At 44.1% G+C, this 23337-nt stretch overlaps 1 protein-coding gene across 2 annotated transcripts in view; it reads right to left on the bottom strand.

The window, feature by feature from the left end:
* Positions 1-23337, bottom strand: part of RCAN1 (regulator of calcineurin 1) — a 29492-nt gene that overhangs the window by 4038 nt on the left and 2117 nt on the right. The window contains exons 1-2 of one of the 2 annotated variants that reach the window (XM_050332878.1): positions 4281-4562; positions 1131-1304 (exon numbers count right to left, since the gene is read on the bottom strand). In XM_050332878.1, coding sequence (XP_050188835.1) covers positions 1131-1304; positions 4281-4547 — 441 coding nt within the window. In that variant the 5' untranslated portion in view covers positions 4548-4562. Of the gene's footprint in view, positions 1-1130; positions 1305-4280; positions 4563-23337 lie in introns of those variants that run through there. The other variant, XM_050332879.1, reaches the window with a different exon arrangement.

The raw sequence follows: 23337 nt of genomic DNA, 5'->3' as shown, positions 1-23337 counted from the left end.
AATTCCTTTTCCCATACAGGAGTTAATTTTTCCATACAGGAATTCCTTTTCCCACACAAGGATTTCTTTTCCCATACCAGGATTCCTTTTCCCCACAGAAGGATTCATTTTCCTCACATAAGGAGTCCTTTTCCCATACAGGAGTTAATTTTTCCATACAGGAATTCCTTTTCCCACACAAAGATTCATCTTCCCACACAGGGATTCCTTTTCCCCACACAGGGATTAATTTTTCCCACACCAGGATTCCATTTCCCACACTGGGATTCCTTTCCCCACACCGGGATTCCTTTTCCCTCACAAGGATTGATTTCCCACATCAGGACTCCTTTCCCCACACCAGGATTCCTTTTCCCACATCAGGATTCCTTTCCCCACACTGGAATTCCTTTCCCCACACCGGAATTCCATTTCCCCACACCGGGATTCCTTTCCCCACACCGGGATTCCTTTTCCCTCACCAGGATTCCTTTTCCCACACCAGGATTCCTTTCCCCACACCGGGATTCATCTTCCCACACTGGAATTCCTTTTCCCACATCAGGATTCCTTTCCCCACACCAGGATTCCTTTTCCCACAGAGATTCCTTTTCCCTCACCAGGATTCCTTTTCCCCACACCAGGACTCCTTTTCCCATACCAGGACTCCTTTTCCCACAGAGATTCCTTTTCCCACACCAGGATTCCTTTTCCCACACCGGGATTCCTTTTCCCTCACCAGAACTCCTTTTCCCACATCAAGATTCCTTTCCCCACACCAGGATTCCTTTCCCCACACCAGGATTCCTTTTCCCACACCAGGATTCATCTTCCCATTCACTTTCCAGCGGGAAACCCTGAGCAGCTCCCAAACCCCACCCTGATTCCCAGAGTTTCTCTGGCATCTCCACAGCTGCTTCCATGGACATCTCCAAGACCAGGCTGTGCTGGAAAAGCCTGGAATGTGCAGCTCTGCAGATGCCGAGGGGCAGAGCTGCACATTCCAGGCTTTTCCACCATCTCCCAGGCCATCCAAACAATCCCCAGGGACACAAACACAGCGAGCTCTGTCTGGGCCCACCCGGAACGCGCCGGACTTTCCGAGGGAGTTTCCCTTCGGAGCTTCCAAGAAAAAGCGGGAGAAGCTTTACCTGGGCAAAATAGAGCTTGATCTCTTTTCCCAGGAATTCTGTCTTGTGCAGCTGGATCCTGGCATCTGCTGCAGACAGGGGGTTGCTGAAGTTGATCCGGACCCTCTTGAAGCTCTTGAAATACTGGAAGGTGATTTCCCGGTCGTAGGGGCGGAAAAGGGACTCGAACTTGGCCTGGGGGGACACAAAAACAACGGGAAAAGGGGATTTGAGATGTGGTTTATCTCCAGGAAATAAAGGGAAAGATAAAAAGTCACCCTGCCACCAATTTTGGGGTTTTGTAACAGATGGATTTTGTTTTCTCTAAGAATATTTGTAGGAAATATTGAATTTTTCGACCTTCCCACTTGTTTTTCTCTATAGCTTTTCCCTCTCCTTATTAAAAATTATTAATAAATTAATTTAAAATTATTAATAAATTAATTTAAAACAATGCATTTAAAATTTAAATATTAGTAAAATTAATAATAAATATTAATAGACTAATAAAATAATAATATTAAAATATTTAAAATAATAATAAAATCTATTGAAATATATTACAATAATAGATAATAAAAATAAATATATTAGCGTGGTAAATAATTAAAATAAATATAATAATATAATAATATATAAATAATATAATAAATAATATAATAAATAATAAATATCTAAATTAAAATAATTACTAATAAATATCTTATAATGACTAATTATATATTATAATAATTATTAAGTGTTCAAGATGCCCCAATGTAACAACAGGAGGAAGATTTTGGAAAGAAATGCTCCATATAAAGTTAATATCCAAAGGCCTGGAAGAAAGCCTGCCAAGCCTTTGGCCAAGTGTGGAATTTTCCAGGAGGACACAAGTTTTAAGAGACAAAACTGCAAATATATTTGCAAGGGAAATGTGATTTTCTCCAGTGACTCAGCAGAGCAAAGCCCATGAACATTTCCTGCTTTATTGCTATTTTTAATCTGATTTATATAAAAAGTGCTTCCCCTCTTCCTGCAGAATTCCAGGCCAGAGGAGGAGATTCCAGGCTCTTGCCAAGTGTTCTGCTCACACTCAGAACCACTCACAGACCTCACTGCCCTGATGGCAAGACATTAAACATTCCAATTTCCCCCACTGTCAGGTATTTTCTCTCCCTAAAAACTTACCAGAAGTTCAGTACAAAGCCAAAAGAAACATTACCTCATTGGGTTTTTTTTTACTACTATATTTGGAATTTTTTACTACCATAGTTTGAATTTCTTTACTACTGTATTTGGCCCTTTTTTTGCTACTGTAGTTTGAATTTTTTACAACTATAGTTTGACTTTTTTCCTGCTATATTACTATTATATTACTACTATATTTTGCAATTTGTTCCTATTATATTTTGAATTTTTTCCTACTATTTTACTACTACATTTTGAATTTTTTCCTACCATATTTTGAATTTTTTTCCTACTATATTACTCCTATACTTAGCATTTTTCCCCACTATATTTTGAATATATATATATAGTTAATGTGTGTGATTATAGAGGTGAGAAATGTCACTTGGTCAACTCAATAAAATGTGATTTTTGTCCTTAAGGTCACTGTGTTAGGATTTATATCTATTAAATATATTAAGTATATTATATTGTATCCATTAAACACATTATATTCATCAAATACATTATATCCATTAAATACATTCTATTATATCCATTAAATATCCTATCTTATATCTATTAAATATCTTATATCCATTTAACACATCCTGTTATATCTATCAAATATCTTACACTATATCCAAATACATTAGTTATATCCATTAAATATCTTATATATCCATTACATTCCATTATACCCATTAAATGTCTCATATTATATCCCTTAAATATCTTACATCCATTAAATACATTCTATTATATCCATTAAATATCTTGTATTATATCCATTAAATACCTCATTTTATATCCCTTGAATATACTTCATTATATCCATTAAATATCTCACATTATATATATATTATATATATTCCATATATTCCATTCCTTGAATATATTCCATTATATCCACTGAATATCTTATATCCATGAAATATCTCATTTTATATCCCTTGAATATATTCCATTATATCCATTAAATATATTCCATTATATCCATGAAATATCTTATATTACATCCCTTAAGTATCTTATATCAATTCATTCTATTATATCCATGAAATATCTCACATTATATCCCTTGAATATATTCCATTATATCCACTGAATATCTTATATCCATGAAATATCTATCTCATTTTATATCCCTTGAATAAATTCCATTATATCCATTAAATATCTTACATTATATCCATGAAATATCTCACATTATATCCATGAAATATCTCACACTATATCCTTGGAATATATTTCATTATATCCATTGAATATCTTGTATTATATCCATTAAATATCTCATTTTGTATCCCTTGAATATATTCCATTATATCCATTAAATACTTTATATTACATCCCTTAAGTATCTTATATCAATTCATTCTATTATATCCATTAAATATTTTATATCCATGAAATATCTTATATTATATCCATTAAATATCTCACATCATATCCCTTGAATATATCCCATTATATCCACCGAATATCTTATATCCATGAAATACATCATTTTATAACCCTTGAATAAATTCCATTATATCCACTAAATATCTTCCATTATCTCCATAAAATACCTCACATTATACCCATCATTATCCCCTAAATACACTCTCTTACACCCATTAAATACATCACATTATGCCAATCGATTAAAAACGCAAACCCGAGAGGATTTCTTATGGTTTTAAAACACGGCAGCGGCAGGCACAAAAAAAAAAAAAAAAAAAAAAAAGGAAAAGCAGAAAGTGAATTTGTGAATTTTAACTACCAAAATAACAAGGGAAGCACTTCCTAAAAACTCAGAGAGCCCGAGTACAGCCAGTGAAGGAGTTCTGAGGGGGGAGCTCGGAGCTCCAACCCCGCCTCGCTCCCAGCGCGGGGGTCGCTCCCGCCGGCACCGGGAGCTCCGCGCCCTCCGCTGGGCTGTTCCCCCCGATGAATCCCTGGATGAATGAATCCCTGGATGAATGAATCCCTGGATTAACGAAATGAGCCCCTGGCAGCCCCCCCCGGCTGCCGTACCCGCGTGTCCGGCTGCTCGAAGAGCTCGGCGGCGGCCGGGCCGGCCAGGAGCGCGCTGAGGGAGCTGAGGGAGCCGCGGCCGTGCCCCAAGTGCATCTTGGCCGGCCCGCGCTCGGCAGGGTTTGAGGGTTTATAAAGCACAGCGAGCCCGGCCCCTCCCGACAAAGGAACCTCCCGGAGCACCCCGCGCGTGACGGAGAATTCCAGCCGAGCCAGGGGGCCGGGAACGACACGCCGGGCTGGCTGGAAGGGGCTGACGCCATCCATCCGTCGGTGCCCGCCTCCCCGCGCCCGTTCCCGGCTCCCCGCATGGAAAATCCAGCCCTGCAGCTGCTGCCCCCGCGAATATTTTCCACTGGCGCTCATTCCACGCAGCCCTCGCTCCTCCCGGCCGCGGATGGAAAATGTGAGCAAAGGGAAGCGGCGGGGAGCGCCGGGATGAGGATCTGAGTGGCCGGGAGGGGAATGTCGAAGGCTTTGGGAATGGAAAAGCAACCCCTCAGGTCTTTTTTTTGGGGGGGGGAATAAAAAAGTTTAAAAATCCACAGGTTGGCATTTAGGGATGGGGAGGGAGGAATCATTTTCCTCATGTTCCAGCAGGAATTCATTTGGAAGCTCTTTCAAAGTAACAATTATTATCTATCTATATATGTATATATATATAAGGTTTATATAAATATATACATATGGCTTTGGGAATGGAAAAGAAATCCCTCAGGGCAACTGGGGTTTTTTTCTGGGAAAAAAATCCACAGGTTGGCATTCAGGGATGAGGAGGGAGGAATCATTTTCCTCACATTCCAGGGGGAATTCATTTGGGAGCTTCTTCAAAGCAACAATATGGACTAATTCCCACTCTCGCCTTATTAAAAACTCTTCCCAAGCCTCAGGGACTGGGGAGGGATTTTATTTTGGGATGGATGGTTGGGGTGGCTTCGTGTTTCTTTATTTTAACAGGAGCTTCCCCAGGGATTTAAGGGACAACCTGAAGCGCTGACAGCAGGGATAAGGGATAAACCCTGCATTTCTGGCATTTTCTGGGATATTTGTATCCCAATGTCACTGCATTTCCCAAAATTAGCATGGGACACGTGTTTGAGGGTTTCTCTTGGTTTTTCTGGAGGATTTTTGTGGATTTTTTGGGAGCAGGGTGGTTTTGTGGGGTTTGTTGCTGTTTTTTTTTAAATCAAGAACCGTTTTAAAAACTTGTCACCATTTCAAATAATTAATTAAATTTAAACTGAAGTTTTACAAACTTTTTGGGGACTTTCCTTTGCGCCTTCAGCTCAAAATTCATACTGAACTCAAACCCTGTGTGCACTTAGTTCTTGATAATATAACTCAGGGCTTAGGAAAACGGCAGGTTTTATAGAATACCTGCAAAAATCAGCCGGTCCCTAAGTTGAACACCTTATTTCACAAATATTTAACCATGGATAACTATCCAGATGGAGAGTATTCCCTATTTTCAGGGGCTAAAATCCCCCTTGAGGAGAAAAACTCTCTGCTTTGTAAGGTTACCTTGGGGTAAGAGTGAAAGAATGCTCAGACCAAATTCTTAGCACCTTTTCCTGCATGTCCTCACTTCAAAATCCCAGGATCACTGAGGTTGGAAAAGCCCTCCCAGCCCATGGATCCCCCTGTGTCCCATCCCCACCTTGTCCCCCAGCCCAGAGCACTGAGTGCCACGGCCAGGCCTGCCTTGGACACCTCCAGGGCTGGGCACTCCAAACCTCCCTGGGCAGCGCTTCCCATGTTTCCAAGCCTTCCCATGAAGGAAGGGATGCATCCATCCCATCAGAGATATCAGGACTGGGAACAAACACACTGAATTCCCAACCAGCACTGAAGGCCCTGAGCTCACACAGAAATCTGGATCCTGCCCTGGAATTCGGGTGTTGAGTCCGAAAGCCTCGGGATGTGGAAGCGCCAAAGGTGACTCCAGAGCCCAGAGGTGGGGATGTCACCTGGAAAATATGGCCATGAATCACCCAGGCAGGGAAGGCGAAACAGGCTGGGCTTTGCAGGGCCCAGGAGCTGCATTTTCATCAGAAATCCAGCTCTAAGCTGGGCCTGAGTCCCTGGCACAGCTGGGGCTGCAGCACCTCGGGGGGACTTTTTAATGCCCAGATCTCATGGAGAGCAAGACATTTAAAATGCTGTCCTCAGGGCCACCTACACGTCATGAGAGCCAGGGAAAAGGACTCTCCAGGCCACCTTTCAGATGTCACTTTGTCATCTAAAAGGCAGGGAAGGAGCCTGCTGTGTTGTCTGTAAACAAACTGACTGTTCTGAGAACATTTATCACCTCACAAACCCATTTGTTTCCCTGTGTGTTCTCCAGATGTAAAATAAACATCGAGTCTCCCACTGTTACACACCGGGATGTTCATCTGCCTCCTTAAAACCCCAAGGAATCAGTCCTAGTGTGTTCCATTGTATCACTGCCACCATCATTTTTGGGGGAGGTTTGTCACAATCACACAATCCTGGTTTGGGTTGGAAGGGATTTAAAGGACCACCCAGTGCCACCCCTGCCATGGGCAGGGACACCTTCCACCAGCCCAGGTTGCTCCAAGCCTTGTCCAACCCGGCCTTGGACACTTCCAGGGATCCAGAGGCAGCCACAGCTTCTCTGGGAATTCTATCCCAGCCCCTCCCCACCCTCACAGGGAAGAATTCCTTCCAATATCCCACATAACCCCACCCTCTTTCAGCTCGAGGCCAGAGCGTATTGAACAAACCACCCTGAATTATTACAAATCAAGCACTTGTAACCTGCAAAGAAAAGCCCCAGCTCTCAGTGGCCCTGCCCAGCTCACCAAGGGCTGTTTGAGGAGCAGCTTCACCCTGAGCTGGTGGAGAAAGCAGCAGCCAGAGTTACACAACCCCCTGTTGCCAAAGCCTGGTGGTGTTGAAATGTTCCCTCGGCCCCTGGAACTGCTGGGTAAGGACCTGCAAACCCTCTGTGTGGAACGGGAACACCACCGGGCTATCAGTTTGTGGAGCTGATGTTCTGATGTTATCACAGGCCAGCTTTTGTTCTGCCTTTTATCTCCCCCTGGGGAGTTTGGGGCTTTCTGCCTTCTCTTTGAGCCTCCCCAGTGACCCACAGGGAGAGGCTGAGGGCAAGGGCAGCACCTGCTTCAAGGTGTGTGTGTCATTAGGGACCAATTAACACCACAATTCATCAGGGCAGAGGGGGGTTCTGGTGCTCCCAGCATGAGGAGGACGTGGAATTGTTGGAACAAGTGCAGAGGAGGCCACAAAATTCCTCAGGGGACTGGAGAGCCTTCCCTATGGAGACAGGCTGGGAGAGCTGGGGCTGTCCAGCCTGGAGAGGAGAAGGGTGTGTGGGGACCTCTGGAAGGGGCTCCAGGGAAGCTGGAGAGGGACTGGTCATCAGGAACTGCACTGCCAGGACATGGGGGAGGGGTACAGATTGAAAGAGGGGAGATTTAGGTGAGATATTAGGAAGGAATTGCTGGCTGGGAGGGTGGGCAGGCCCTGGCACAGGTTGCCCAGAGAAGCTGTGGCTGCCCCTGGATCCCTGGAAGTGTCCAAGGCCAGGTTGGAGCCACCTGGGCTGGTGGAAGGTGTCCCTGCCCATGGCAGGGGGTGGAATGAGATGATCCCTAAGGTCCCTTCCTCAGGTTTCCCTTTTTCCTTGGGAGGTGCAGATTCCAGGGCTCAAGTTTGGAAAGCTGAGTTCTGAACATCACACACAAGATGCTCAGTGAAGTCCTAAAGTCTTCCCAAACATCAACACCACCTGACCCTCCACTGGATACTTGTGGTGGGAAAGGAAAAACAAGGAGTCAAAGGAGTGCATGGAACAGTGGGAACACAAAATGACTGAATGCCACACTAAGTCCATAATTTAAGACCCACGTGCAGTAGGAGAGGGAAGGGAGAGCAGGAGATGAGGCCACAGAGTTAATAAAAAAGGCGAGTCATAAAAACTGCCCAGAACTACAGCAGCAAAGTGAACGTTCCGAGAAGGGAAATTAATGTAAATGTGTTGGAAATTCCATGAGCCACTAAAATGATCCCCCACAAGGCATAAATCAGACCAATCCAGGCCATTCTTGTCTCTCCTCCCTGGCAGGTTTTCCAGGAGCCCTTGGAGCTGCTCCCTGTCATCCCTGCACTCCCACTCCAGACCTGGCTGCTCCTTCCCTCTCAACATCCCATTGAGCCACTGGAAAAGTCAGGAAGTTTAACACGTGAAGGGTTCATGAGCACAAATCCCTGACAGTGGAATTTTCTCTCCTGCTTTGAAAAACATCCTCCAGCCTTTTCTTTTCCCTGCCATTGGGATTCAAGAAGTGGGATTCAGGAAAGGGGATGTTTTCCATGTGGGGGGGTTGTGTTGTGGGGTTTGTTTTCTTTTGGAACTTGGTGAGGAGTCACATCAAAAAGTCACATTTAGATGGGATATTGGGAAGGAATTGCTGGCTGGGAGGGTGGGCAGGCCCTGTCCCAGGTTGCCCAGAGAAGCTGTGGCTGCCCCTGGATCCCTGGAAGTGTCCAAGGCCAGGTTGGAGCAACCTGGGCTGGTGGAAGGTGTCCCTGCCCATGGCAGGGGTGGCACTGGATGGGCTTTGAGGTCTCTTCCAACCCAAACCATCCTGGGATTTTATGATCCCATGGGCAGGGACACCTTCCACCAGCCCAGTTTGCTCCAACCTGGCCTTGGACACTTCCAGGGATCCAGGGGCAGCCACAGCTTCTCTAGGAAAGACAACTGAAAGGAGACCTGGCCACGATTTCTTTCTGCAAGTCTGACAGGGTTTGTTTTGAGGGAACATTCCCTGGCAGATCAATCCTACTGGAATATACTTTTTCTCCTCAAAACCCTTCCAACAGCCTGAGCACTGGGAAAACTGGCAGTGGGAGCCTCATCTAATCCAGGAGACTGGAATAGCAACACACCTACTCATGGCTCTAAATTATCCACAGAGATTTCTGCCATGCCAAGCACACCCAGAGCACAAACAGGGGCAGCAGAAAGGACTCAGAATTCTCAGCCCCTCAGAGTGTTAAAGGACAACAGGAATGTTAGGAAGGAATTCTCCCCTTGGAGGGTGGGGAGGGGCTGGGATAGAATTCCCAGAGAAGCTGTGGCTGCCCCTGGATCCCTGGAAGTGTCCAAGGCCAGGTTGGAGCAACCTGGGCTGGTGGAAGGTGTCGCTGTGGGGATGGAACTGGATGATCTTTAAAGTCCCTTCCATCCCAAACTATTCCACCATTCTAGAATTCTACAATTCCTTCTGTTTTTGTGGTGATGGAAAACTTTGATGTGTTTCAGAGCTGCACACTCCACGTTCCATTCCAGAAAGATACAAGTGGAAGCAGTAAATCAGGAAGGAAGGTCTAAGTCCACACAGGGAGCATCAGCAGAGAAACAACTCCCAACAAAACACCTCCTTCCCGTGGAAAAACCCTTTGGCATCCCAGAATAAACTGCACAAAGAGCTTTATTTACAGCAAAGGAATCAGAGCCCGGCAATCCAAGCCCACAAACTGGTTTTCCAAGTCGCCGAGGATTGAGGCGACGCCCACACACGATGATGACAACACGGAAAAAGGGGCCGGAGCAGGAGCCGGGACCATCCCTGCGGCTCATTCCCGGTGTTTACACACCGAGCACTCGCTATTCCACAGCCCTGCAAACATCCCAAGCCTTGGATTTCCAGCCCTACGAACAGGGGTGGTTTTAAGGGAGCTGAGGCATCTGATTCCCTGGGATGAGGTGCCTGTGCCCCGTCAAAGCGTGTGTGGAGTTCTGAACGGGAGCATCTGAGAAACGGCTCTGAAACTCCAACATCCGGAGGTCTTTCCAGGAAAACGGCTGGAATGCTGCCAGCAGCGTCGAGCAGAGCACTGGCTCAGCACAATTAGCACTGGGAATGTAAATGTAAAATATTTATAGCAGAGGCAGGACCGAACTGGGCCGACGATAAAATCTGGCCACACGTGCCTGGGGTGCGTTGTCACCTCTGCTTTAGATTTGTAGCTATTCCAACAAAAAAAATCTCCCTTTTCCAAACAGGAAACAGAGGAATGACTGCTCGTTTTTCAAGAGATCAGGCAAAACCACAGGGCAACGAGACAAAAAGCTATGAAGATTTCAAACCTTTACATGTGCTTGAGACAGGGGACTCAAATCCCCTCACACACCTAAAATTAACAGTGGATAAATGGCAATCCAAAACTCTCTATTTCTATTTCTTTCTGTGTAAACTCATTAACTGCTTCACCTGAATTCCATCATTCTCTACAGGTGATAATATTTATAGGACAGCATCTATTTACAGAAATGATAATATCATGAGACCCCTTTTTTTGCAGGAATTGGGTCGGGAGACTTGAAAAAAGGGAAGGAGAAAGTTCTTGCAAGGTCAGTCCTAAAAAGAAACAATCCCCTCACCCCCAGCACGGAGAGAATTTGGGTTCCAGATGGTCAGAACAACCTTCAGGAAGATGCTTTTTAAAATTCCATGAAAAAAAGAATATTATAACTCAATCTAGGACCTGTTGGGGAGGGGAGGGAAACTATGAAATAAAGGAAGCACCAGGTATTCCTACCACTGGAACCAGGAAAATCCAGCTGCAATCCCACCTTTCCAAGGTTATTTATTTGAGTAACAGCACAAGGAGAGGGGGGAGATAAATCTGGAGGGTAATGAACAGGTGTGTGGAATTGGAAAATGGAATAATTTAATGGGAAAAAAAAAAATAAAGGGCATTTTTATAACCATCAGCTCCTAAAACAAAAATGGGCTTTGGATAATTATTTCTTGAGTGAGGGGGCACCTCGTGGATGAAGAACATGTTGTTTTGGGAGCAGGGAGCAGCTGTGAAGTTATTTATAAGCTGCGTGGAGAGGAGGGAGAGGTGCAGGGAACAGGGCACATGCTTCCAGTGGGATTCATGGATTCTTCAGGCGTGTCACGCATTCCCTGAGAGTGAGCACAGCTGGAGCCCTGCACATCCCAGGGGGAGGGGGAGCCAAGGGGGATGAGGAAATGGGCTTGGACAGGGGGGAAAGGGTGAGCAGGGACCAAAGTTCCAGAGAGATGGGCCCTCAGGGTTAATGGGAAGATGCTTAAGCGGTGGCAGCGACACAAGAAGGAGCTGCAGCTGCTGCACAAGGGGTGGGGCTGGAAGGTCTCCCTCAAACACAACCACCTTGTGACAGCTCCCCAGGAGGGATGGGGAGGGAAAGGCACAGACACCAAGGGCACAGAATCCTGGAATCCCTGAGGTTGGAAAAGCCCTCCCAGCCCATGGATCCCCCTGTGCCCCATCCCCACCCTGTCCCCCAGCCCAGAGCACTGAGTGCCACGGCCAGGCCTGCCTTGGACACCTCCAGGGCTGGGCACTCCAAACCTCCCTGGGCAGCCCCTGCCAAGGCCTCACCACCCTTGCCAGCAACAAATTCCTCCTCCTGGCCAACCTGAGCCTCCCCTGGCACAGCTGGAGGCCGTTCCCTCTCCTCCTGTCCCTGTTCCCTGGGAGCAGAGCCTGACCCCCCCCGGCTCCCCCCTCCTGGCAGGGATTGCAGAGCCAGAAGGTCCCCCCTGAGCCTCCTTTTCTCCAGGCTGAGCCCCCCCAGCTCCCTCAGCCCCTCCTGCTGCTCCAGCCCCTTCCCAGCTCCCTTCCCTTCCCTGCACACGCTCCAGCACCTTTGACTGTTCCAGAACAGCTCTGGAAACAAACCCCTGGTTGCTCAAAGACAAAGCAGTTGGGCTTCTTTAATTGGTTTATGTGAACCTTTAATGAGCTCTGATTCACTCCTGATTTAGATGCTGAGTGGGGAATAAAGACAAGCTGACACAGATTCCTTCCTTCTGCTTTTTCTCCTCTGTACTGACCTTTTATCAGGAATGTACAAAGGGAGATAAAAATATCTGGACTTATTTTTCGTTTTTTTTTTTTTGGTCTTTTGAGAAAAGTTTCAGTGGAGATGGAAGGAAACCAAACCAAAACTGCCACCTGGCCTTTTAACCCTGGGGGAACGATGATCAGGGGGGTGTCAGAAAACCAGAAAGCCAAAGGAATATTTTTGTGTTTCCCTCCAGGAATATGTAAAAGATTGGGATGCTGGCACCAGGTCTGTCACTGTTCACATGGTGTAAAAGAGAAGTATTAGAAGATTAGACTTTAATATTATGTGGAATCCCAGACTGGTTTGGGTGGGAAGGGACCTTAAAGCTCATCCAGTGCCACCCCATGCCATGGGTAAGGACACCTTCCACTAGCACAGATTGCTCCAACCTGGCCTTGGACACTTCCAGGGATCCAGGGACAGCCACAGCTTCTCTGGGAATTCTATCCCAGCCCCTCCCCACCCTCACAGGGAAGGATTTTTCCCTAATTCCCAATCTAACCCTACTCTGTGCCTGTTTGAAGCCCTTCCCCCTTGTCCACTTGCCCCAGGCCCTTCCAAAGAGTTCTGGGAAGTTCCAGCCTTATTTCTGCTTCCTTTGAATTCTCCCCTCTCCCAGGAATGGGAATTGCAGCTCAGGCTTTCTCCAGTTTCATTTACTCATTTTCTGCACCTCAGTTCAACAGCTGTGGATGTGACAGAAGGAAAAAATCCCTCCCAAAGGTCAACTGCAGTTATTGTTATCTCAAAAGGAGAATAAAGAAGAATCCTGGAATATCCTAAGTGGGAAAGGACCCCCAAGGATCATCCAGGACACTCCAACAATCTCCCCCTGTTCCTGAGAGGGTTGTCCACATTTTTTAAGGTAAAATCCAACAGCAGAGCCAAGGACAGGAGCTGTTTGTCCTTATTTTTCTTGAAGGGCCTGAAATCTCTGAGCTGTTTCATGATTTAAATGGACCCCACAGACATCCCAAATGAACATACAGAGCTGGGCTCTGTCCCAAAAACTCCATTTACAGACTCCACGTGGGACAGTTTTCCAGCCCGCCACCTGAAAAATAAAATACCTACAGCGTGGCTTTTTCCTTCCTTGGAAAAATCCATGACTTGCCCTTCCATTTCCAAGCCCTAAACGCTGAATTCCTGCTCGCTGACCGGCAGCTTCAAAGGGGCCCCTTGGAAATTCCCCTCCAGAACATCTGAGTAACCAACCAGACTCACCCAGAAAAGGTTTGGAGTGAGCACATTCCAAAATGTAAATGCCTTTTTCCAACGTGTTTCCACTCCTGCAGGGAACACACTCAAATGGCCCAGAGTAAATGGATGACGGTTTTCCCCTCATTTGGTTATTCTGGGAGGGAACAAACATTTTCATACATAATTTAGTGGCAGGTATTTTTTCCCGTCATGTCAGGTTCCATTTTCCATCTGGAAAATGCTTCCAACACTTTGGGATCTTAAATCCATCCCAAATAAACCTGCTGAGGGAAGAACGAAGCCCTCCAGGGAAAAAATCTCTGTATCTCATTCAAGAAGTGATATTTTGGAATAAAACCAAACCTAAAGTGAGGAATTATGATGTTCATTTATCCCTAATTCCTGTAATTCCACCTGGAAGCCTGACCAGCCCTGGAATTCCTTCCTCAAAGCCATCCTGCTCTTGGGAACTACAATCCATCGAGCCCAGAGGAGCTGGGTTGGAAAACACAAGGAATAATTTCTGACTGAGGAGGGTTTAGGAATCCCACACGAGGTTTGTTCTCCTCTGGGAAGGGGAAAACATCTCTAGGAATATTAAAAGGTTGGGAATTTTTAAGGAGCACTCTCTGTTCAGTGCCAGTAATCCTGGGAGTCTAAAAATCCACATCCAGACACCAGCCAGGGATAATCTCCTCAGGACATTCCTTAAAGCTTTAAAGAAGGATCTGGAAAAAAGTGGTTTCCTTTCCAAATGGAAGAAGTAAAAAGAAGTAAAAAACCCTGGAAGAAAACCGGCCCTTGAAGTGAGAAGGGGAATTTTCTCCAAGTCATCACAGAGCAAAAAAAACCATGGAATGTCTGGAGCCTCCTGGGGAATTTCCATGGAATGTTACAGCAGGAAAAATCCTGGAAGCATCAGCCTTGGGAGAACCAGCCCTTGGCAAGGAAAGGGGCAACAAGTGAGATTTGTCAGGCATTAAAAAATATTCAGCTTCACATCCCTGAAAGGATTTCTAAGTCCAAGCAATTCCCTCCCAAAACCAAAAATTCCCCCAGGATTCACCCCCAGGAAGATTCCAAGCTGTTCTCCCTCACCTCAAACACTTTTTTTCCTGGAATTTCTGATTTCTTTTGGCCTTGCAAGCCTGGAATAACTCGTAGAATAATTATTAGAATAACTCTCAGAATTAGTTATTAGAATAACTAATATTAGAATAATAACTAATGTTAGAATAACTAACTCAGGTCACACCTGCCAGTGCCAAAACCATGGAAGTTCACAGCACATTCCAAAGGCATTTCTAGAGGCAAAACACCCAGAGGGGAGAACCTGGCTGACAATTACACTCATAACACGAAATAATATATTTATTAGAATTTAATAACGAAATATTGGGCCAATTTACTGCATGTGAGGTCACCTTTTGCTGTCAGTGCCCCCTCAAATTCCCTAAAAACAGGTAGAAGAGGCGAGTTCAGGGATGAAAGACCTTTTGGCTGCCATTAAATTTTCTATTTCTTTCAAACCAAGCATTTTTAGGAAGCCAAGGAGCAGCAGCTCTATCAGTGGCTGCTCTAACCAGAGCTCTTTTTTTAATTTCTGTCCCATGATTTGTATAAAATCATGGAAAGCTGCACCATTTCCTGCCAGCAGAAAGGCCCAGGGTGGCTCATTCCTTCCACTGGGTTTTCCCTAAGTGATTCATGGCTGGGCTCAACTTTCCTGGAAAACATTCCCCAAAGTCTGCCCAGCATGTAAAGCAAGATGTTCTCCCTGGCCAGCGTGTAAATTGGGATCTTTGAGCTGGAGAGACAAACAGGTTTTTTTAGGGCCTTCCTTCTCTCAGCTCTTGATTTTAACTTCTTTTTGCCCTGAAATATTAGAAAAACTAAATTTTATGCGTAACTTTCACTGCCTTTCCTAGATTTCACATTCCCTCCAGCCTCAGACACCCTAAAAACCAAGCTTTTAATTGTTACTTGATGTTTATTTAAAGGTAATGAAGACAGAGCCTCTCTATTCCCATCACCTCTTAAAAGCCTGTTCTTTTCTTGGAAGTCACAACACTTCAAAGAGGAGTTTTTTTCCATAAGTGGGGGTGGGTTGTGAAATATTTCCAAGTTCCCTGAAGCTCCAGGCCTGGCTGGTTCCTGAAATGCCTCAAGGTCTTGATGAGACCAACTCAGGACCTGCCCAAAGCTCAGGTCACTCCAGCTGAGCCAGAGTTAACTGAGCCTTCCCAACACTTCCAGGATCCTCATCTGCTCCTGTCCCACTTCAGAAAATAAGGAAACTTCAGCTTGTTTAATGTGCAGATGAGCTGTGGGGATGGTGGAGCTCCGTGGGATGTTTTCCATGTTCTTTATCCTCTGTGGAATTCAACAGGACAAAGGTGGTGCTGCCACTGCCCAGAGAAGCTGTGGCTGCCCCTGGATCCCTGGAAGTGTCCAAGGCCAGGCTGGAGCACCCTGGGCTGGTGGAAGGTGTCCCTGCCCATGGCAGGGGGTGGCACTGGATGGGCTTTAAGGACCCTTCCAACCCAAACCTTCTGGGATTCTGCGACACCTGAGAAATTCCAACCCCGTGTAACATCACTCTCAGATCCATCATTCAACCTTCACTTGGGATTAGGAATAATTTTGTAACACTGGAAACTATTTTGATCACAGAATGATAGAATGAATCATGGAATCCCAGGATGGTAGGAATCTTAAGGATCATCTCATCCCACCCACTGCCATGGGCAGGGACACCTTCCACCAGCCCAGCTTGCTCCAAGTTTATCCAGCCTGGCCTTGGACACTTCCAGGGATCCAGGGGCAGCCACAGCTTCTCTGGGCAACCTGTGCCAGGGCCTGCCCACCCTCCCAGCCAGCAATTCCTTCCCAATATCCCATCTATCCCTGCCCTCTGGCAGTTTGAAGCCATTCCCCTTGTCCTGTCCCTCCAGCCCTTGGGAATAGTCTCTCTCCATCTTTCCTGGAGCCCCTTCAGGCCCTGCAAGGCCACACTCAGGTCCCCCCAAAGCTTCTCTTGTCCAGCTGAACAATCCCAGCTGTGCCAGCCTTTCCTCCCAGCAGAGCTGCTCCAGCCCTGGGATCCTCTTGGGGCCTCCTCTGGGCTCTCTCCAGCAGCTCCCTGTGCTGTTCCCAGGAGAGCTCTCACATTCCTCATTTACCTGCTCTCACAGTCCCCCAGCGCCTGTTTTGGAAACTCCACCCCCAGCCCTGTTTTCCATGGAAGGAACAAAGGCCCCCAGGTGCCCTCATGGGATACCCTGCAGCTATTCTGGCCCTGAGTGCTGCCAGTGCCTCTCCCCAGGAACTTCATTAAGTTCCCATAACAACAACAACAACAACAGCAACATCCCAGTCCATGGAATGGCTCCTGTTGTGTTTGCTCAGCCTTTAAGCAAACACAGTTTTATATATATAAATATAAATATAAAATGAAGATTAAATGTACAAATATATATTAAACAATAATTTGCAAATATATGAAATCAATCCAGTGGATCTCTGTTCATTAATCTGATGTCCCAAACTCTGGTGTCCCACATCCAACCTATTTTAAAAAATGAGATTATTCACTTCCAAGACTGAAGGTGGCCTGGTTGGGTTTTTTAGGACCTTTCAGCACTTCTTAGTTCAGGCTCATTCTTCGGGTTTGGATTTGGAGATCCAAGGATTTTTGTTCTCCTGTTCCTTGCCTTTCCCAGGATCCTTCCCCTTGTGCTTCCAGTTCCCACTTGGGCAGTTTTTAAGGATAAAATGGTGGGGTAACTGCTCTCCTAATAAAGGTGATTAAATTATCAGTCCCAAGCACTGAGCTCTGGCAGTTTAAGCCAGGCTTAGCCTAGGAAAGATTTCAGTAACATTATTTTATACTGCTTCATTCCCTTTGATCAACAAACACTCTGTGCATCTCTCAGGCTTCAAACACACCTTCAGCACCGTCTGTGGGGTCAGAGATCTATCATTAATATTATTATTATTTTTATTTTGATCTTCAGCTGCCATTTCTGCAAAGTAAAAAAGCATTTCTGAGAAGTAAAGCAGGATTTGTCCCCAAACATTTGTACATTTTTACAGTGTTTTGGCACCTGTGACAGGCACAAGGACTGTCCCACACTGAAGGTGTGGCCATAACCCTCATGAAGGAGAATGAAAAGTAATTCTAAAATTAACAATTTACAACCGAAAACCACAACTGGGTTATGGCAAAACTGCTCCTTGAGGGAGTGCAAAGATCAAGAGACGGAAAAATCCCGTGTTTGGGGATATTTTTAACAACAATACTGTTTGTTTCGCTCCAACCTCACAGAGATCATCCCAGAGGAGCAGCAGGTCCTGCCCATCCTCTGACACACTCCCTGTGACTCAGGGAAAAAAAAAACAAAACAAGAGTGCCAGGAAATTCAAAATGAGACTCCAACACGGGAGCTGCTCAGAACCAGGCTGGGCTTTTGTGAACTTCAAGGAATGAAATTTTCCACTGAAGTCATGGGAGAGAAGTTGCAAAATACCTTCTAAGAATGTTCTGGGAGCAGAGCAAAAAAAGAATATAAAAAAAGGCAATTTAATGTGATATTAAGTTGTTGTACCTCTAAGAATTTATTAAAAGCACCCAGAAATTTCAGAAGGGTTTAAAAATATACTAAATAAAGATGATGAAATGTGTTGGAAAGGACCTTAAAGATCACCTCATTCCAAACCTCCTGCCACGGGACCTTCCACGAGAACAGGCTGCTCCAACCTGGCCTTGATAAGACAATAAAATGTAATAAAAAGGTGCCACAGAAAAGTCTGGATTTTATCCTGAATCCCCTGAATTTCTGGTATACAGGAATTTTCTCAGACCTTTAGGGGCACATCAGCATCACACTGAAAGCTTTTAAGGTATTTAACAATGAAGCTTCGAGGCTGCATTAAATTTCTTTGATTTTTATGGTTTTGATTGGAGGTAGATAAACAAAGACCAGCATTAGAAAATAACTCCTGAAAACATTTTAACTTCCTGAACATTCAAGGCAGTGTTTTTTTTTGGTTTAGGAACCAAATCTCTTTTTAACTTCTGCTGCAGGAATTTTTGGGTTTCCTTTTTTTTTTCCTTTTTTCAGCAGGGGAGATGAAAATCACTGCAGCCCAGCAGATAAAAATGGAATTTTACTTTGGCAGCTCAGGAAGGAAGGAAAACACGACTCAGCTGCGACCCAAGCAGTTAATTAAGGACCAATCTCTCCTGAACCATCTCCTGAACAATTCCTGCACTTCCTCTGCTCTGGGTGAGGTTTCTAAAAGCGGGTTTATATTGGGATATAGCGAAAGAAAAGCTTTTTAAATGTGCTCAAAGTCAACATATACCTTATATATATTATATATCTTCTCCTCCACTCCCTTCCCACAGGACAAATGCCCAAATCCTGCTGGGAAGGCTTTATTGCTGCCTCACTGATGATGGGCTCTCCTCAGTGATGAGGAGTGAACACACACTCGGTGTTTTTAATAGAGCCCCAATGATTTCACCTGCTCTGATCCCATTATTCCTTGGATTATACAACCCCAGGCTGGAGTTATTCACACTTTCCACTGCCTGCACCAGCAGCTGTTTGCCTGGCACCCCGGAGCTGAGGAAAATCCAAGCCCTTCATCAGAGTTTCCATGAGCCAAGAGATCCCTGCCATGGGCTGGATGGGATGTGACCCTGGGAAAAACTCCATTAAAAATAAAACCCACCCTGCAAAGGAGGGTCCACACCCCTCTGGAGGTGGGAGAACATCCCCTCTGGAGGTGGGAGAACAACCCTCTGGAGGTGGGAGAACAACCCTCTGGAGGTGGGAGAACAACCCTCTGGAGGTGGGAGAACATCCCCTCTGGAGCTGGGAGAACATCCCCTCTGGAGCTAGGAGAACATCCCCTCTGGAGCTGGGAGAACATCCCCTCTGGAGCTGGGAGAACATCCCCTCGGGAGCTGGGAGAACATCCCCTCGGGAGCTGGGAGAACATCCTCTCGGGAGCTGGGAGAACATCCCCTCTGGAGCTGGGAGAACATCCCCTCTGGAGCTGGGAGAACATCCCCTCGGGAATGGGGAGAACATCCCTCAGGAATTGGGAGAACATCCCCTCAGGAATTGGGAGAACATCCCCTCAGGAATTGGGAGAACATCCCCTCGGGAATGGGGAGAACATCCCTCAGGAATTGGGAGAACATCCCCTCAGGAATTGGGAGAACATCCCCTCAGGAATTGGGAGAACATCCCCTCAGGAATTGGGAGAACACCCCTCAGGAATTGGGAGAACATCCCCTCTGGAGTTGGGAGAACATCCCCTCTGGAGTTGGGAGAACATCCCCTCTGGAGCTGGGAGAACATCCCCTCTGGAGCTGGGAGAACATCCCCTCGGGAACGGGGAGAACATCCCCTCGGGAACGGGGAGAACATCCCCTCGGGAACGGGGAGAACATCCCCTCGGGATTGGGGAGAACATCCCCTCTGGAGCTGGGAGAACATCCCCTCTGGAGCTGGGAGAACATCCCCTCTGGAGCTGGGAGAACATCCCCTCAGGAACTGGGAGAACATCCCCTCGGGAACTGGGAGAACATCCCCTCGGGAAAGGGGAGAACACCATTTACAGCCAATATTCCCAGCACTAAAATCTATCCTGAGCTTTCCACGGTAATGGAAATATTCCTACTGCCACCAGCTCTGAGGGATTATCTGAGTCTATAAAAAAATAATCATAATAATTAACAAACTCTGCCAAAAATATCAGTCCTTAATGTATTTAATAACAGTATCTCCATTTTTGGGGTTATCAGAAGGGAGGGGATATTTTAAGTACAAACCCACAGAAGTGTTTTGTTTAAATATATATGGATTCTGAAGGGCTTCTTTGCCTAAAAAAAAAAAAATGGAAATGGGAAAAAAAAAACCAATTTATTTTAACATTCCAGCTTTTATCACCAGCTCAGCTACTCCAGTTTTCTATTTCTACAGAGAAAGGAAGCAGCAACTCTAGGAAAAAAACAAAAGGAAAAGAAACAATTCTTGCCTTTCAGGCAGTTTTTACTTGGAAAACATCCTGATTTTTAAGAGGTCTTTTATACAGACACTTCAACCCCAACTCGTGAACCATCTGCAAAGGGCAGAGGAGGATTTATCCCTGATTAATTTTAATAAATCAAATTGACTAAGTATTGACAGCTCTGCTTTATGAGGGGGGGGGGCAGTAATAAACAATGACTCACTAATTAATTAAAAAAAAAATGGCATTCTGGTTTATCTCAGGCAGTAAAAAGTGCTGGGAGGAAGAGACAAAAGCTATAAATCAGGTACCTCTAAACCAGGCAATGGAACCTCTCAGAAAAGTGATGCCCTAAATCCCTGTGCTTTTAAAATGTATTCAGAGTTATTAATTTATATTTATTATACACTTAATGTACAGATATATTATATATACTATATATTATTATATTTATTATAGTGTATATATATATTATATACCAGACACCACTCACAAATCAGTGCCACCCCATTTTTTACATCTATGAAAATACTAATATAATGTAATATCAATATTAAATGTAAAATAAAAATATTATATGTATTTTATTTGTTTGATTAAAATTTTTAATGGTTTTATTGCTCAAAGTAAAACCAGACTATTGGGATGTGATTTTGAACCACAGCCTTAACCCTGGGCTTTTTTTTTTTTTTTTTTTTTTGGAAAGCAACAGCACTGAAAAACTACAAGCACTGTGAAAAAAGTTGCTTTTTTTGGCAGAGGGAGAATGAAACCCTTCAGAATATCTGGAGGGAATCACAGAGGCCACTAAATAATAAGTTTTATATGCCCTGGGGGAAGGTTTTGGCGAAGGCAGAGCCGGGATCCTGGAAAAACGCTCCTCTTTTCCTGCAGGATCCTGCCCGGAATGGGATCCCAGAGGGTTAAGGAGCTTTAAGGAACAGGATTAAGGAGCCCCGTGGTTGGGACAGGAAGGGATTACCAAAAACTGGGCATTGTTGGATAAAGAAAGGTTTGTTCCAAACTCCTCAGCAGCCTCACAAAGGTCCTGGCAGGCAGAAGTGATTGCAGTCATCGCTCCAGTGTTTAAAGCCCCCCCAAATCCATCTCAGGATTGTTTCAGCGGGTTGAAAGTCCATTAAAAAGGTCTAAAAACGGGGCTCATTTAACAGCTTTAGTTTTAGGGGAGTTCACAACAAGTTTTTGCTGCATAAGGCTGAAGGAGAAGCAGGATTTTGAAGGTGGAATTATGATATTGTAGAATAAATTATATTTATATTGAGATTGTTATAGTGATAAAATATTCTATTGTATTTATTATAATTCTAAAATAGATATATTCAACATTATATTTCTATTGAAATTATTTTTATAAAAATATTGTGTGACATTGTTATATTAGAGTTATATATTATAGATTTATATTAGATAATTATATTTATGTTGATATTATATTTATTAAGATATATGAAATGGTTACATTATAGTGATAAAATTATATTATATAGTGACTTATTTTTACATTGTGATCATTATATTAAAATAGTATATTAAATTGTTACCTTATAGTTATAAAATTCTATTATTTTATAATGAATTGCATTTATATTGAGATCATTATATTTATTAAAATATCATATAAATTAGTTATATTATTATAAAATTATATTATTATAAAATGAATTATATTTATATTGAGATCATTATATTAAAGTATTATATGAAATGGTTTCATTGTAGTTATAAAATTATATTATATTATTAATTATATTTACATTGAGATCATTATAGTCATTGAAATATTAAATGGATACACTATAGTTATAAAAGTACATTATCTAATTAATTATATTTATATTTATATTGAGATCATTATATTAAAATATTATATGAAAAGGTTATATTGCAGTTATACAGTTATATTATTATATGATAATATTATTATTATTGAAATAAATATACTTATTAAACTATTACATTAAACAGCTGTGTTTTGTTATAAAATCCCATTATTCTACAATAAATTAGATCCTAATCCAGGATTCCAGGATCCAGCACACCTGAGCACTGCTCTTCCAGGTTACACAGCTCCAGGGATTTCTGACCTTCTTTAGGCTTTACCTTCCAGCACAGCCAGAATATTTCTCTCCTTTTGCTCCATAAATAATCCCAGACAGTTTCTCTGTCTCTCTGGGGTTATGTGAGGACACCCTGCAGGAGGAAGCTGCCTCATCCCAACTTCCAGCCCACTTCCAACGGGCTCCATCTATTCCTTAGCCCCCCTTCCAGCAAAGTTTTCCCAGAGGAAAACCCTTCCCGCCACAGAAAAGCCCATTTTTCAGGAGTTGTTGTTAATTCTGGAAAAGCTGCAGCTGCTTTCACTGATTTGCAGGAACTCAGGGAAAAAGAGCAGAATTATCATGGAATTATTAAAGTGGGAAGAGACCTCCAAACCCACCAGAATCAGTCCTAAAGCACGTCCCACATCCTAAACCCAGAAGTTTTCCAGCCAGTGTCACATCCCTCTAGAATTCCAGCATCCATGGAAGTTTATTTAGTGCCTTTTGACAGCACAAAGTTCTAGGGAAAAAAAAAAACAAACAAAACCCACCCTGAGTGTCCTCCACTGACACAGAAAAAGCCCTGAAAAAAATGGAATTACCAACTGAGGAGGATGGGAAGATATAAAAGCACAATTGCTGACCTAGAGATCAAAAATCTTCATTTAAGGTTAATTTCTTGTGTTTAAGAATAAAGCAAAAGACACAGAATTTACAGGTATTCCGAAACTGAGAATTTAAGTGTTCTCTGGAAGATTTAGGGGCTGATAATAAAAGAACCAGCCATGAGGTATTTTTATTTCTTAGGAGAATAAAGCAGAGAACAAACTGTCATTTAATACAATTTTTCTTGATAGGAGGGTCTGTTTTGTAAGAG

Source organism: Myiozetetes cayanensis, unplaced genomic scaffold (genome assembly GCF_022539395.1).
Source record: "Myiozetetes cayanensis isolate MyiCay16 unplaced genomic scaffold, myiCay2020 scf5-8, whole genome shotgun sequence".
In the NCBI taxonomy this organism is placed as follows: Eukaryota; Metazoa; Chordata; class Aves; order Passeriformes; family Tyrannidae; genus Myiozetetes; species Myiozetetes cayanensis.
This window is presented reverse-complemented; position numbering and strand designations above follow the sequence as displayed.